The 12,776-nt window shown below is 35.4% G+C and overlaps 1 protein-coding gene across 1 annotated transcript; it reads left to right on the top strand.

The window, feature by feature from the left end:
* The first annotated feature begins 887 nt into the window (after nucleotides 1–887).
* Nucleotides 888–12,593, top strand: LOC120166259 (omega-6 fatty acid desaturase, chloroplastic). The gene is given in 13 exon segments (XM_039175561.1): nucleotides 888–1,116; nucleotides 1,207–1,259; nucleotides 2,106–2,345; nucleotides 6,774–6,919; nucleotides 8,376–8,491; nucleotides 10,587–10,622; nucleotides 10,909–11,029; nucleotides 11,127–11,306; nucleotides 11,715–11,778; nucleotides 11,781–11,832; nucleotides 11,956–12,070; nucleotides 12,196–12,409; nucleotides 12,559–12,593. Coding segments are annotated over 10 exon segments (1,170 nt in total). The 5' UTR covers nucleotides 888–1,116; nucleotides 1,207–1,259; nucleotides 2,106–2,167; the 3' UTR covers nucleotides 12,358–12,409; nucleotides 12,559–12,593.
* The last annotated feature ends 183 nt before the right edge of the window (nucleotides 12,594–12,776 follow it).

The following is a 12,776-nucleotide window of genomic DNA, read 5'->3' as shown; positions in this document are numbered from 1 at the left end:
GTATTTTTTTTAAAATTTTTTTTCATTTAGTTATATGAACGGATTATCATGTAAAAACACGATCGACATTTTTGGGGGAAATGACCGATTTTTTTTTGTCCTTTATAAACTCCTTCCTTTCCTTTTACACTTCCATTAATATATGCTTGCAACTGCAGCTGAGTGGAAGAACAAATGCCCCCAATATAGCCGTTATTGTCAGCTGAGAAGTTTAATATGAATGAGACTGAGTTGGAAACAAATGGTTTACTTCATTTTTTTTCTAATATGATTTGAATTGAATGTCCTTTGCTTCTTGAAACTCGACGGTGATCTAATGATAAGTTTTATCAAGTTTGCTAAGTATTTTGGAAAGAAGCTTTGCGTGAGAATAAAAGATGCCTATTTTTCTATACATATAAAACATGATTTCCGAACATGCGTCAACATGTATACCTTGATAATTTTATTTGATGGAACATATGATATTAATATTTTGTATTTATATTTTTATATAATATAATAATTATATTTTCATTCTCTTATTATTTTATAACTTTATCTACTAACCTAAAATTATATGTTCGTTTTTAAATAAAATAATTAAACATTTTTAGTTAAATTATTTTTTATTTATTTTAAAAGGATACAATGAATATACAAGCAACGGGTATCTGTACAAAAAGTGGCCGCCGAGGCTAAGGAAATATATAGGCATAGATACGGTACAAACAATTCATACATTTTATAGAACTCTAACCCTATTTTACACTAAAAAACAAGAAGCAAAAAGGACCCAAAATCCAATAAGCCATGGATGATAAACAAACAAATGGTAGCCCCTCGTGTTTGAATTACTAGCGCGGATTTGTCTCCACAGAAAAGGCGGTTTAGCGAGCGAGACACACATACCACGACTCTCTAAACTTGATGTAGTTGTTGTCAATATTCATTTCAATCGGAAAGACTCAGTATTTTCAAAGGTCTCTCTCTTTCATTGTCCCTTTCTTTAGTTTGTCCATTAACAAGGTCACTTGGGACTCTTCTAAGAAGAGAAGGGAAGGGAAAAGTGACAGCTTCCCGTCATTTCCAATTCACATGGCTTGCAAAATCTTGGATTCCGTGTTCCTTTGCTTGGTACGTTCTGATTTTTCACAATTCTGTATGAAAAGTTTTGTTCTTTGTTTTCACTTCTGAATTCCGTTCCTTTGTTGGTTTGATTTTCAGGGTCCTTGCCAAAGGCCAATTAGGAGTCAAAGAATTGCTACATTCTTCAACAGGTACTCAATTTTCATACTTTCTCTTTAATATTGTCTGGTAAACTAAGTGAATACTATCTGTAGACTATTTGGTGAAGTTTTTGGTACATTTGGTGATTTGGGTTTTGTTAGTTTGATGTATTTCTTAAGATAGTGTCATTGGCCATGCTTTCTCTGAGCTGCATTGTCTGTTGACTATGGCAATTCGATTTTGAGTTAATCAATGATGTATCTCAGCCCCTTCCATCATAATGTTAGCATTACTGATTCTGATAAATAGCAAACTAAAATGAGTGAATGTTTCACTGCGGTCCTATGAAGCTACCGGGAGGTTTAGAACAAGTATGAGGGGATACATATGTTGCAAACTTACATCAGCTAAGCTGCACAAAATGGTCATGAGGCACCTTATTGAACAAATTTACAATAATTAAACCACCATGTGGTTGCTCTCTTATTTTAATTCTTTCTCTCTAGTTTCTTAAAACTTGCATGTACTTCAAAGTTGAAACACTGAACGGGAATATGCCCAATTGAAAAAAGAAAAACTATACGACTCAAGTGGACGAGTGGTTAGTTTCTTGTAATTCAGCAGATTCCAGTTGAAGTGTCTTGCCTAGAAAATACATGTTCATGAACTAGTTTATCCCAAATACAACATAAGTTTCTTCAACTAAATTGATTTCATAATCAATTCGGTCCTTTTATTTTATATGCACCATATTCTGGTACAACCTCAGAGTTTTTAGCCTTTCCACATGTATGATTACCGCCGTGTGTGGTATGAACCTATATGCTAGTTCAATGCAATTTCCTCTTGTTTACTAATATTACATTTTTAATGCCTTTTTTCTTTCCTCCCTTTAGCAAGTATCTGTCATTTGAAGTGGGAAAGCTTTCTCCTCAACGGAATTAATCATCGAAAGGGTATGATTACCTTAAGAAGGAATAAAGTCATACAAGCTGTGGCTGTTCCAGTAAAACCATATTCAGTAGACAGCGCTGAGAACAGAAAACAGTTAGCAGAAGAATATGGATTCAGGCAAGTTGCAGAACCACTTCTTGATAATGTTACATTAAAGGATGTGATAGACACCCTTCCAAAAAAAGGTAAATTTTTATGGTTTCCTGGTGCATCTAACTTGCAGAGATCATTTGCAACGAAATTGGTCCAAAGTATAATGTTTTGCCATTTTGGAGATATTGCTGAGTGAATTTTTGGGTCATATGATTTTCTGTATGAGCAAGATTGTATAATGATCTAATTTTTTGAACCCCCAGTAGAGGCCTAGTGGCCAGGGGTTCACTTTCCCCTTCCCCAGATTCCAGGTTCCAGGTTACATACCCAATGTAATAAAAATATAACTAATTTTATGAAAAAATTGTGCCTATGTTCCTTCCTTTGTTAATAAAATAAAATAATATACATGAATAAAACTAAGAAAAGAGAATTATTCTTGTTGTTCTCTTATCCAAGAATCAATATTGTACAATTTATAGGAAAGTAGATAGCAAAAAATATGAAATAATTCCTAAAAATCTGGAACTAAGATTTAGAGAATATCTAATCTAATCTAACTCATAGAATTAAGGAATAATTTTATTCCTTAATATACAGATTTCCAACACTCCCCCTCAAGTTGTCGTGTAGATGTTGATCAAACCCAACTTGCCACTAAGTTCTTCAAACAGGCTTTTATTGAGACTTTTAGTTAACAAGTCTGCAACTTGTTGTTTTGTGGGTAAGTAGGTTATGTACACCTCTCCTGATTTGATTTTTTTTGATAAAATGTCGATCTATCTCCATGTGTTTGGCACGATCGTGATGGACAAGATTATGTGCTATACTGATTGCTGCCTGGTTGTCACAGTATATCTTCATAGTCTGTCATATGATACTTAGAGTTCCCTCATTAATCTTTGTATACAGATTCCCTCGCATATACCACGCATCAAAGCTTGATACTCAGCCTCAACACTGTTACGAGCTACGACAGACTGATTTTTACTTCTCCATGTCATAAGGTTTCCCCATAGATAGCTACAATAACCACTCGTAGAGCGTCTGTCTCTCACTGGACCAACCCAATCTGCATCAATATAAACCTCCACATATCTACATTTTGTTTTCTTGAAGTGTAGACCTTTCCTCAGTGTTCCCTTCAAGTACCTTAGCACTTGGTAGGAACCTTCTAATTGTTTCTCCCTTGGTGCATGCATATATTGGTTGATGACACTTACCACGAAAGCGATATTGAGTCGTGTACGTGAGAGATATATGGGTATTCCCACAAGTCGTTGATATCTCCCCCTGTTTATTTCATCTCCATCCTCATTAGTGCCTAATTTCAAATTGAACTCCATTGGGGTCTCGACATGTTTACAACCAAACATGCCAATTTCAGTTAGTAAATCAAGGATATATTTTCGTTGAGAAATTGAAATACCTATCCGTTTCCTTGCTACTTGCATTCCAAGGAAGTATTTGAGGTTTCCCAAGCCCTTAAGTTCAAATTATGTGCTAAGGAATTTCTTCGTTCACTAATTTCACTCGGATCATTCCTTGTAAGTATGATATCGTCAACATAAACGATAAGAATTGCACATTTACCAGTTCCTAAGTGCTTGTAGAACAAAGTATGATCCACTTGTCCTTGTGTGTATTTTCTGTTGATCATGGCTTTAGCAAATTGACTGAACCATTCCCTTGGGGACTTTTTCAACCCATATAAAGACTTTCTTAATTTGCACACTCAACTCTTCTCATCTTCAAACCCCGGTGGAAAATCCATATATACTTTCTCGTTCAATTCACCATTGAGGAAGGCTCTCTTGACATCTAGTTGAACCAATGGCCAATCTAGATTGACAACAAGGGAAAGAAGTATTCATACCGTATTAAGTTTTGCAACCGATACGAATGTCTGTCGTAATTGAGACCATATGATTGGGTGAATCCCTTGGCAACAACCCTAGCCTTGTTCCGATCTAAGCTGCCATCATATTTGAATTTTGTAGTAAAAATCCATTTGCAGCCTACTATTTTTTTCCTTCGGGAAGCTTTTGAGAGCCTTCATTTCTTCTAAGACAACTTGTCTCCATTTAGTTGATTCAAGAGCTTCTTCCACACTTCTTGGGGTGTCTACATGATCAATATTAGTCACAAAAGTCTCATACGCCTTAGATAAATTCCAATAATATACAAACTGATAAATAGGGTGCTGAGTACATGTCCTTGTGTCCTTACGAACTACAATAGGGTGATCGAGAGATGCTTCGGGCACAGAACAATCATCAGGTGTGGATGAGATTTGCAATGTTGTTGTATCAACTTCAGAAGAATGTTTGCGTCGAGAATAAACAAGGAGTTTAGGAGTTTGTTGTTGTTGTTTGGTGTTCAGAATAATGTTTTGAGGTCGTTGTTCGATGTTCACAACAGTGTTTTGAGGCTGTTGATTGGTGTTCACGATAGTGTTTTGAGGCTGTTGTATTTTGGTGGGAAGTACAACAATATTAGGGATCATAATAATATCATGGTTATTAGAATTTGGTGTGATCGGGATAGTTAAACTAGGATCATGTGGTATGATGATTCTCATCTTCATTGAGAGTCTCCCCCTGAAGATGAGTTGTTGAAAAGTAAGGTTCAAATTAAAAAAAGTGACATCGCGAGAGACAAACATGCGAAGCAAGGTAGGAGAATAACATTTGTATCCTTCTTGTATGGGGGAATATCTTGTGAAAACACATATGTGAGCCCGAGGATCTAGTTTAGATTGGTTGGGTTGGTGACAATGAATAAAGGCCTTGCACCCTAATGATTTTTGTTGGCAATGTAGGAACACAAAATAGTGGAAAGACTTTTTGTAGGGTATTGAGAGGTGTTTGGAAGTTGAGGATCTTGGAAGACATTCGGTTTATTAGGTAGCAAGAAGTGAGTACCGACTCCCCGAACAAATATTTTGGGACATTAATTGTGAACATTAGGGCTCGAGCAATGGTAAGTAGGTGTCGATTTTTCCTTTCAAAAATTTCATTTTGTTGTGGTGTGTCGGGGCATGAGTTTTGATGTATAATTCTTTGATTGAAAAGGTATGGGCTCAAGATAGAGTTGAAGTATTCTCTTCCATAGTCAGTGCAGAGCATGTGTATAGTTGAGCTAAATTGGGTACGAATCATGGAATGGAAATTCTGAAATATTTATGGTGTTTCAGATTTTTCTTTGAGGAGATAGATCCAACATAATCGAGTATGGTCATCAATGAAGGTAATAGACCATCTAGCTCACGTGACATTTTTAACTCGGCTAGCCCCTCAATGGTCACTATGAATCAAGGAGAAAGATTGAGATTGGATATATGGTTTTAAGGGGTATGGAAAACGAGTATGTTTAGATATTTGACAAGTTTCACATTTGAAGGAATTGACATTTTATACCGAAATAATTAAGGAAACAATTGCTTCAAATACGGGAAGTTTGGGAACCCCACCTACGGTGCCATAACATTATGTTCTCCTCATTCGAAGTAGAAAGTGTCGTTCCTACTTGCAGGTTTCTTTGTTTATTCACTTCATTGTAATTATCCCATATGCAGAGTCATTCGTCTACTTTAGCAGTGCCAATCCTCCTCCTCGATTTTTGTTCTTGTATAACACAACCAAGAGCAGAAAATTCAGCAAGGACATTCTTATCCTCTGTGAGCTTACTAATTGAAAGCAAGTTACAAGATAAATTAGGGACATGTAGAACTTTATTAAGCGAAAAATTCTCGGTGAGGTGAACAACCATAATTCTAGCAATCAGAGAGTACGAGCCATCTTCTATTCGGATGTGTGATTGGTTATGACAGAAGGCATATGTGTGAAACAGGGATGAGTTGCCTGTCATATGATCGGATGCTCCTCAATCTAAAATCCAGGAGGAATGCTTATTGGATTCAAAGGTAGTATTAAAGGCCCTTGAACGACCAATGATCCATGTGCGATTACTTGAGTGATATTCCGAGACACATGTGAAGTCTTAGATTCAAATGAGGTTTTTGTATTGTCCGCCATTGAAGACAAGACAAGAGGGTTTTTTTATTAAAAAATGAGCAGGATCAATTAAGACCTAAAGTTTTGATGCCATGAACAAAACTAAGAGGAGAATTATTCTTATTGTTCTCTTATCCAAGAATCAATAGAGTACAATTTATAGGAAAGTAAACAACAAAGAATATGAAATAATTCCTAAAAATCTGGAACTAAGATTTAGAGAATATCTAATCTAATTCATATAATTAAGGAATAGTTTTATTCCTTAGTAAACAGATTTCCAACAATATATTATAGTGGATCAGGTTGTTCAAGGACATTTTACTTATGCCTTGTTATGATATTTTGAAGTAAAGAAGAAAAATTATGCATGAATACTTTTGGTCTTTTTACCGAAGTGAAGTTATGAACTTGAATGTGTATATTCTATTACTTGACTAACAGATCTCTATTTTGATTTCTTCTCTCTCGCTCTTTCTTGTTCCAAAAAATTTTCTTCTTAGGTGTTTGAGATTGATGATGTGAAAGCTTGGACTTCAGTTCTGATATATGCCACTTCCTGTGCATTGGGAATCTTCATGATTTCAAAAGCCTCATGGTATCTACTTCCTTTGGTTTGGGCATGGACAGGAACAACAGTAACTGGGGTACATTTCTTTGTAGTCTCTTTATTTTCATATTATTATGTATTTGTTATAAAAGCAAATCTGGTGGGTGTCGAATCCAACAAATAATAATACTTGCTTTTAGAAATATAAATTTGTAGTAACGGTAAGCAAGGTCGAATCCACAGGGATTATGTAGACTTATTTTAATGAAAATTAAAGTAAAAAAAGGGATTTTGAAATTGAGAAAAAGAAAAAACAATTATAATTAACTAAGAATTTAAAGAAATCGATATCAAGAAAATATCCAACTAAAAGTATAATTTCAGAATTGGTTCAGAGAATTGATCATAGATGCAATGATAAAATCTTCTACTTTTCACTAAATTGGTTATGGTTATTGAGAAGCTCTAACAACCTGTCTCTCCTTAATTTCTTGATAATCAAGAGGAGCTCTTTGATTATTTCCCTTGTTAATGAACAACCCTAGAGAAGCTCTTAAGATTTAATCCACCAACAACATTAACCACTAGAGGGACCACCAATTCTAGCCAACGAATACACAAACTCGATTCATTTAGACTAGGTTATATACCTTTATAACATAATCATAATCAACTATGTTACTTTACCACTAATATTAGAACGTTTAAACAATTACGGATTTAAAGTTCTAAATGGAAATTTATCAACCTGATAATTGAACAACGGGCCCTTTGCACAATCAATCAAGACAATAATTCTTAATAAAAACAGAAGATATATAAATAGAAAAGAAGTAAAAGAACAATGAAAATTATTTAGATCTCACAATCCTTGAAGAACCAAAACTTCAATTATCCTCCAGTTGGAACAAAAATATTTAGCTACTCATAATTGAAATAACACCAAAAGAAAAACTTAAAGAAAACTTAATGAAAAACTTATGTAAAACTAATGCCTCCTATGAAAGCCCTAGCTCCCCTTTTATAAGGATTTTCCTATTCTAGATAAGGAAATTTCTTTTAAAGAAAATCCCACAAAAATAGGGGTTTTAAATGCCCTCATCCTTTTATAAAGATAAGAATAATTCAAAAGAGTCTTCCAGCCGTCATTAAACTTTTTTTCCCTTATAAATTCGTAACCCTAATTTAGGGTTGTACAGACTGTTAAGGCGCGCCCACGCCTTAACTGAAGACTTCTTCTGGAATAGCTCAGGATGAATAAGTCGTGCCCACGCCTTATGCGAAAACCACTTCTGGTCTTGCCAACTTCTTGAATTTTGATTTTTCCTCCTTAATTTGGGGATTTTGTGAAGATCATGCTAATCATTAGATTTTGAACTTGTTTTATCTAAATCTTTAACCTAATCCACAAAATACGAAATATAATCAAAATCCATGATTTAAGCAATTTTAGTTATTCAAATATGAGGAAAATATCATAGAATATATGTCTAATATGCATCTTATCAAAATCCGATATACATCTATTCTAACTTCTTTACTATTTTCTTTAGTTTTTTGTTATAGGCCATGATTGTGCTCACAAATCATTTTCGAAAAACAAATTAGTGGAAGACATTGTGGGAACACTGACCTTTCTACCACTAATATACCCATACGAGCCATGGCGGCTTATGTAATACCCCGAATTCCGGGTTAGTAGTTTTGGTCAATCCGAAACCCGTCAATAGAGCCTATTAGATTTTTAAGCCAATTTTGGACTAATTCTTAAGAGTATTGGGCTTAGGTTGGCCCAATAGTTATAATAAAGTGGTGATTTTAAAAGTAAGTGAATAGGAGGACCTAAAGTGTAGTTTACCTTTTTTGTTAAAACTGAAAACTTTCCCCTCTTTTTATATCATTTCACGTAACCAAACTCCCCATAATATCTCACCCACTTTTATTCTTCTTCCTTCTATTAGTTTCCATTTCTTCTTCCTTTCAAGAGCCAAGTTTCAAGTATTCTAAGCTTAGTTTGTTGTAGCCAAGGTAAGAATGTTTTCCTCCATTCTTCAAGCTTTGTTTTAAGCTCCATTTTGTAAGTTTTAGAATTTGTTTTCAAAAATAGGTTTTATGGAGGTTAAGGGGATCCACGAATCCAAGCTTGGTTATATTGTATTCAAGTTACCTAGAGCATCTTAAGCTTTAACCAAGAGCTTAGTTAGTTTAGTAAACCCCTTTTCTTGTCTTTGTTTAGTAAGGGAGGTGGGAGAAAACTCTAAAGCAAGAGGGAAAGAAAAATTGCCACTTGGTTAACTTGAAAGAGTTTCTAGCAAGCAAGAAGCTTAACCTATCAACTCTTCCATACTCTTATGATCATTAGAAATGAGTTATAGCTTGAGAGTAAGCTATGAAGCTTAGTGTTATATGTTAATGGTAGATTACATTATTTACGTTATGAGCATGATATAAAGTCTTATTTATGCTCCTTGTAATCACATAAGACTTTAAAGAATGTTTGGGACCTCACTAGGGTCTTTGGGATTGAAATTTTCATTTTCGTATGTGTTTTATGACTTTTGCAGGTAGAGTATCGATATTATAGGGATAGTATCGATACTTTTTCTTTGTTTTGGGCAAATTCTTGAGATTTTGGGCAAGAGTATTGATACTCTTTCAAGAGTATCGAAACTTTGGATCATAATTTCGAAACTCCCAAAAAGTTTCAAAACTAGGGAGAACTAAATGTTTAAAAGTATCGGTACTTATACAAAGTATCGAAACTTTTGCAGGAATATCGATACTCTTGGAATAGTATCGATACTTTCAATATGTTTTGGGCAAAAATGTCAGTTTTTAAGAGAATTAGACTCAAGGTACCTCAACACTTCAGTATTTCCTCACATAAGACTTAAAGTGAGAACATTAATGATGTTTAATTCAAACGTAGAAACGAGAATAAAGTAGGGTGAAATCTAGCCTTGTTTGAATGCTCGGAAAAATGACTAGGACACCTGAGTTTCTTTAGAAAAGGTAGCAGAGTCGAAAGTATAGATTTAGTCCGGATATCCTTAGGGAGTGCGCAAGACACTTTAAGCTGAGTAGTTTGGGCTCAAGGTCCGACACTCAAGGAGTGGGCTAGTCGAGAGTGTGGTGTCCAATGCAGAGATTCTGGGGGCCACATTCTTGGTAGACTAGAGAGGTGTGTAAACTCTGAGATGCAGAGCCCTCAGTTGCACTATGATGTCTACCATAGAATAGAGAGTGAGAATACGAGTATACTCACTAAAGCATAACATAACAGACCGATAGACCAAATAACAGTAGACCAAATAGCAGTAGACTTGATAGCTTGAGCATTTCAGTGACAAACTTTTAGTATGTTTTAGTTGTTAGTGTGGCGCTGAGCTAACTAATTGTTTTCCGTGGGCAGGTCAGTAGATCGAGAGTTCAAGGAGCAGTAGATAGATCAAGGTCCAGACCCAATGTAGATTTAGAGTACGTCTCAACAGTGTTTGAAGGGCATGTATATTTTATAAACCTTGTTGTATCAGTTGAGTCGTAAATTTTATTAAGAACCGGTCTGTAATATTTTAATTGTAAAAATTTATTTTGGGAACTCCCCAGTATAAAGTTTTAAATTATATTATTTCATGGATGTTTTATTTGTGGAAATGGTCGTTTATAGTACAAGAAAAGAGTAAGGTGTTGGGCAGCCACTCCGGTGGTTCCGTGTGGCATCCTACATTGGTCGGCTGTGTGTCGTACTAGTTTAGGGTGTTAAAGTTTAAGCATGACAAGCATTATGAAAAGACAAACATGTATGTATGATATTTTATTGTTTATTATTATTTTCTTAGTATCCCTGTTGCAGTAAATTTTTTCAACGTCATTACTCGGAATACCTTACTGATACATCAGCATCTAGAAACACTTGTTCATTATTATTTTCTTAGTTTCCCTGCAGCATGTTACACGTTTTTCCTTGGGGCAGCTACTTTGGTTTCGATTCAACCACCACAAATTTCAACACCTTTTCTCTTTCACGCACGTATTTTATTAGTAATTTTTACTTAAAAGATTTTGTTTCTTTGTTAATATCTGTAGGCTACAAGAAGATACAGCTTGGCATCCTGTTTGGAAAGAAGAGTTTGAGGGTTCTCCTTTTCTGCGCAAAGCAATTATGTTCAGTTTCGGTCCATTTCGGCCTTGGATGTCCATAGCTCACTGGAATGTATGCAAAATAGTTGGTTCATTTTATTTTTACTCACATTTCGCTTCCATTTTCTTACCTTCTTTATTTGACATATACGTGTTTAATGCATTGGTTGAAATGTCACTTTGATGTGAACAAGTTCAGACCAAATGAAGTCAAAAGAGTGAAGATGAGTTTGGCTTGCGTTTTTGCATTTATGGCAGTTGGATGGCCATTGATCATCTACAAGACGGAGATTATGGGATGGATCAAGTTTTGGATCATGCCATGGTTAGGCTATCACTTTTGGGTAATGCTGCTTCCTAGTCTCGTATGGTTATGTTTTACGAGCTTGAATATCGGTAACAGGCCAAATATTGGCCAAAGTGATACTTGAAACAAGAGTTGCTTGAAGTTGGTGTTTTCTATAATTCCGCCTACTGTTCCTTGTCAAATACCAACACTGAAGCGAAAGTGAGAAGTCATTAGACATTATTTTATGGTTAATTACATAAGAAATGAAACATGCATTCAAGTCCATGATTTCTTCTTAGTTCTTCCTAGTTATAACTTCATATTTTTGCATGTTTTTTCAAAGAGTTAATTCATCATAGATCAATGACCGCTGGCTTCTTGTGAGCTTGAGCGATTCGATTATGCAAATAAAACTCATTTATTTTTAACTCTGAGAAGTATCGGTTTTCTTGAAACTTTACAGATGAGTATTTTCACAATGGTGCATCACACTGCTCCTCGTATACCATTCAAATATTCAGATGAATGGATGCATCGCAGGCTCAGCTGACTGGAACAGTGCATTGCGATTATCCTCATTGGTAAGTATATTTAATTTTACGCCCTTCTATCAATCTTTTATTTGAGCCATACATGCTGTTCCTTTAATCCGATTCCATGTCCTTGAAGACTCCTGAAAATGCCAAACTGTATGTACTCGACAGGATTGAGATCCTCTGCCTTGATATCAGTGTCCACATTCCGCATCATGTTTCTTCAAGGATACCGAGTTATAATCTACGAGCAGCACATAGGTCGATTCAAGAAAATTAGGGACCGGTATGGTGCAGTATTTTGTCACTTTTTAAGATAATTTGTAGAACGACAGTATGGTCATTTACAAACCCCCTCAAGAGATGTGACACGTGTTCTCTTTTGCATGTTCGTATTCGTGTTTGTGACAGTATCTGAATGAGGCTACATGGAATTGGCGATTGATGAAGACGATAATGACAGTGTGCCATGTTTACAACAAGGAGCAAAATTACATCGGTTTCGATGAACTTGTACCCGAAGAAACTTCTGCAATTACATTTCTGAAAAGAGTAATGCCTGATTATGCTTAGATATTCTTTTTCAACACTTTGGGGTCCATTGACTCTTAGGTTCTTCGTTATCTGTCAGCAGCCTTCACTTTTGGGTGAAATTAGTTAATATTGTTCGAGTTTGACACAGTATTATTCAAATGAATGGCGAATCATTCTTCAAAGTGTTATAATGAAAGTTCCTGGGAAGTTCTGTTTTTTGACTGCCAGTTTTAGGTCACTTGTAGCAATTTATAGTAGTTGATGGGTTTCTCTCTGTAATTGCACCATCCAGTCAATGGCTGCGTGATTCCCTATAGATTACAACGGTTACTGCAAGAAATCCCACTGAAAGATTGAGTGGGGTAATTACCCACCCACGTTCTGCTCCCATTCGGGCATCTATGCCCACTACTTCTTCTTTTAATTTGGATGGGCCTCAGTCTGACTTACTCAATGGG

The sequence above is a fragment of the Hibiscus syriacus genome, unplaced genomic scaffold (assembly GCF_006381635.1).
Source record: "Hibiscus syriacus cultivar Baekdansim isolate YM2019G1 unplaced genomic scaffold, ASM638163v2 tig00111633_pilon, whole genome shotgun sequence".
In the NCBI taxonomy this organism is placed as follows: Eukaryota; Viridiplantae; Streptophyta; class Magnoliopsida; order Malvales; family Malvaceae; genus Hibiscus; species Hibiscus syriacus.
The sequence above is the reverse complement of the archived record's forward strand: the minus strand, read 5'-3'. Positions and strand labels throughout refer to the sequence as shown.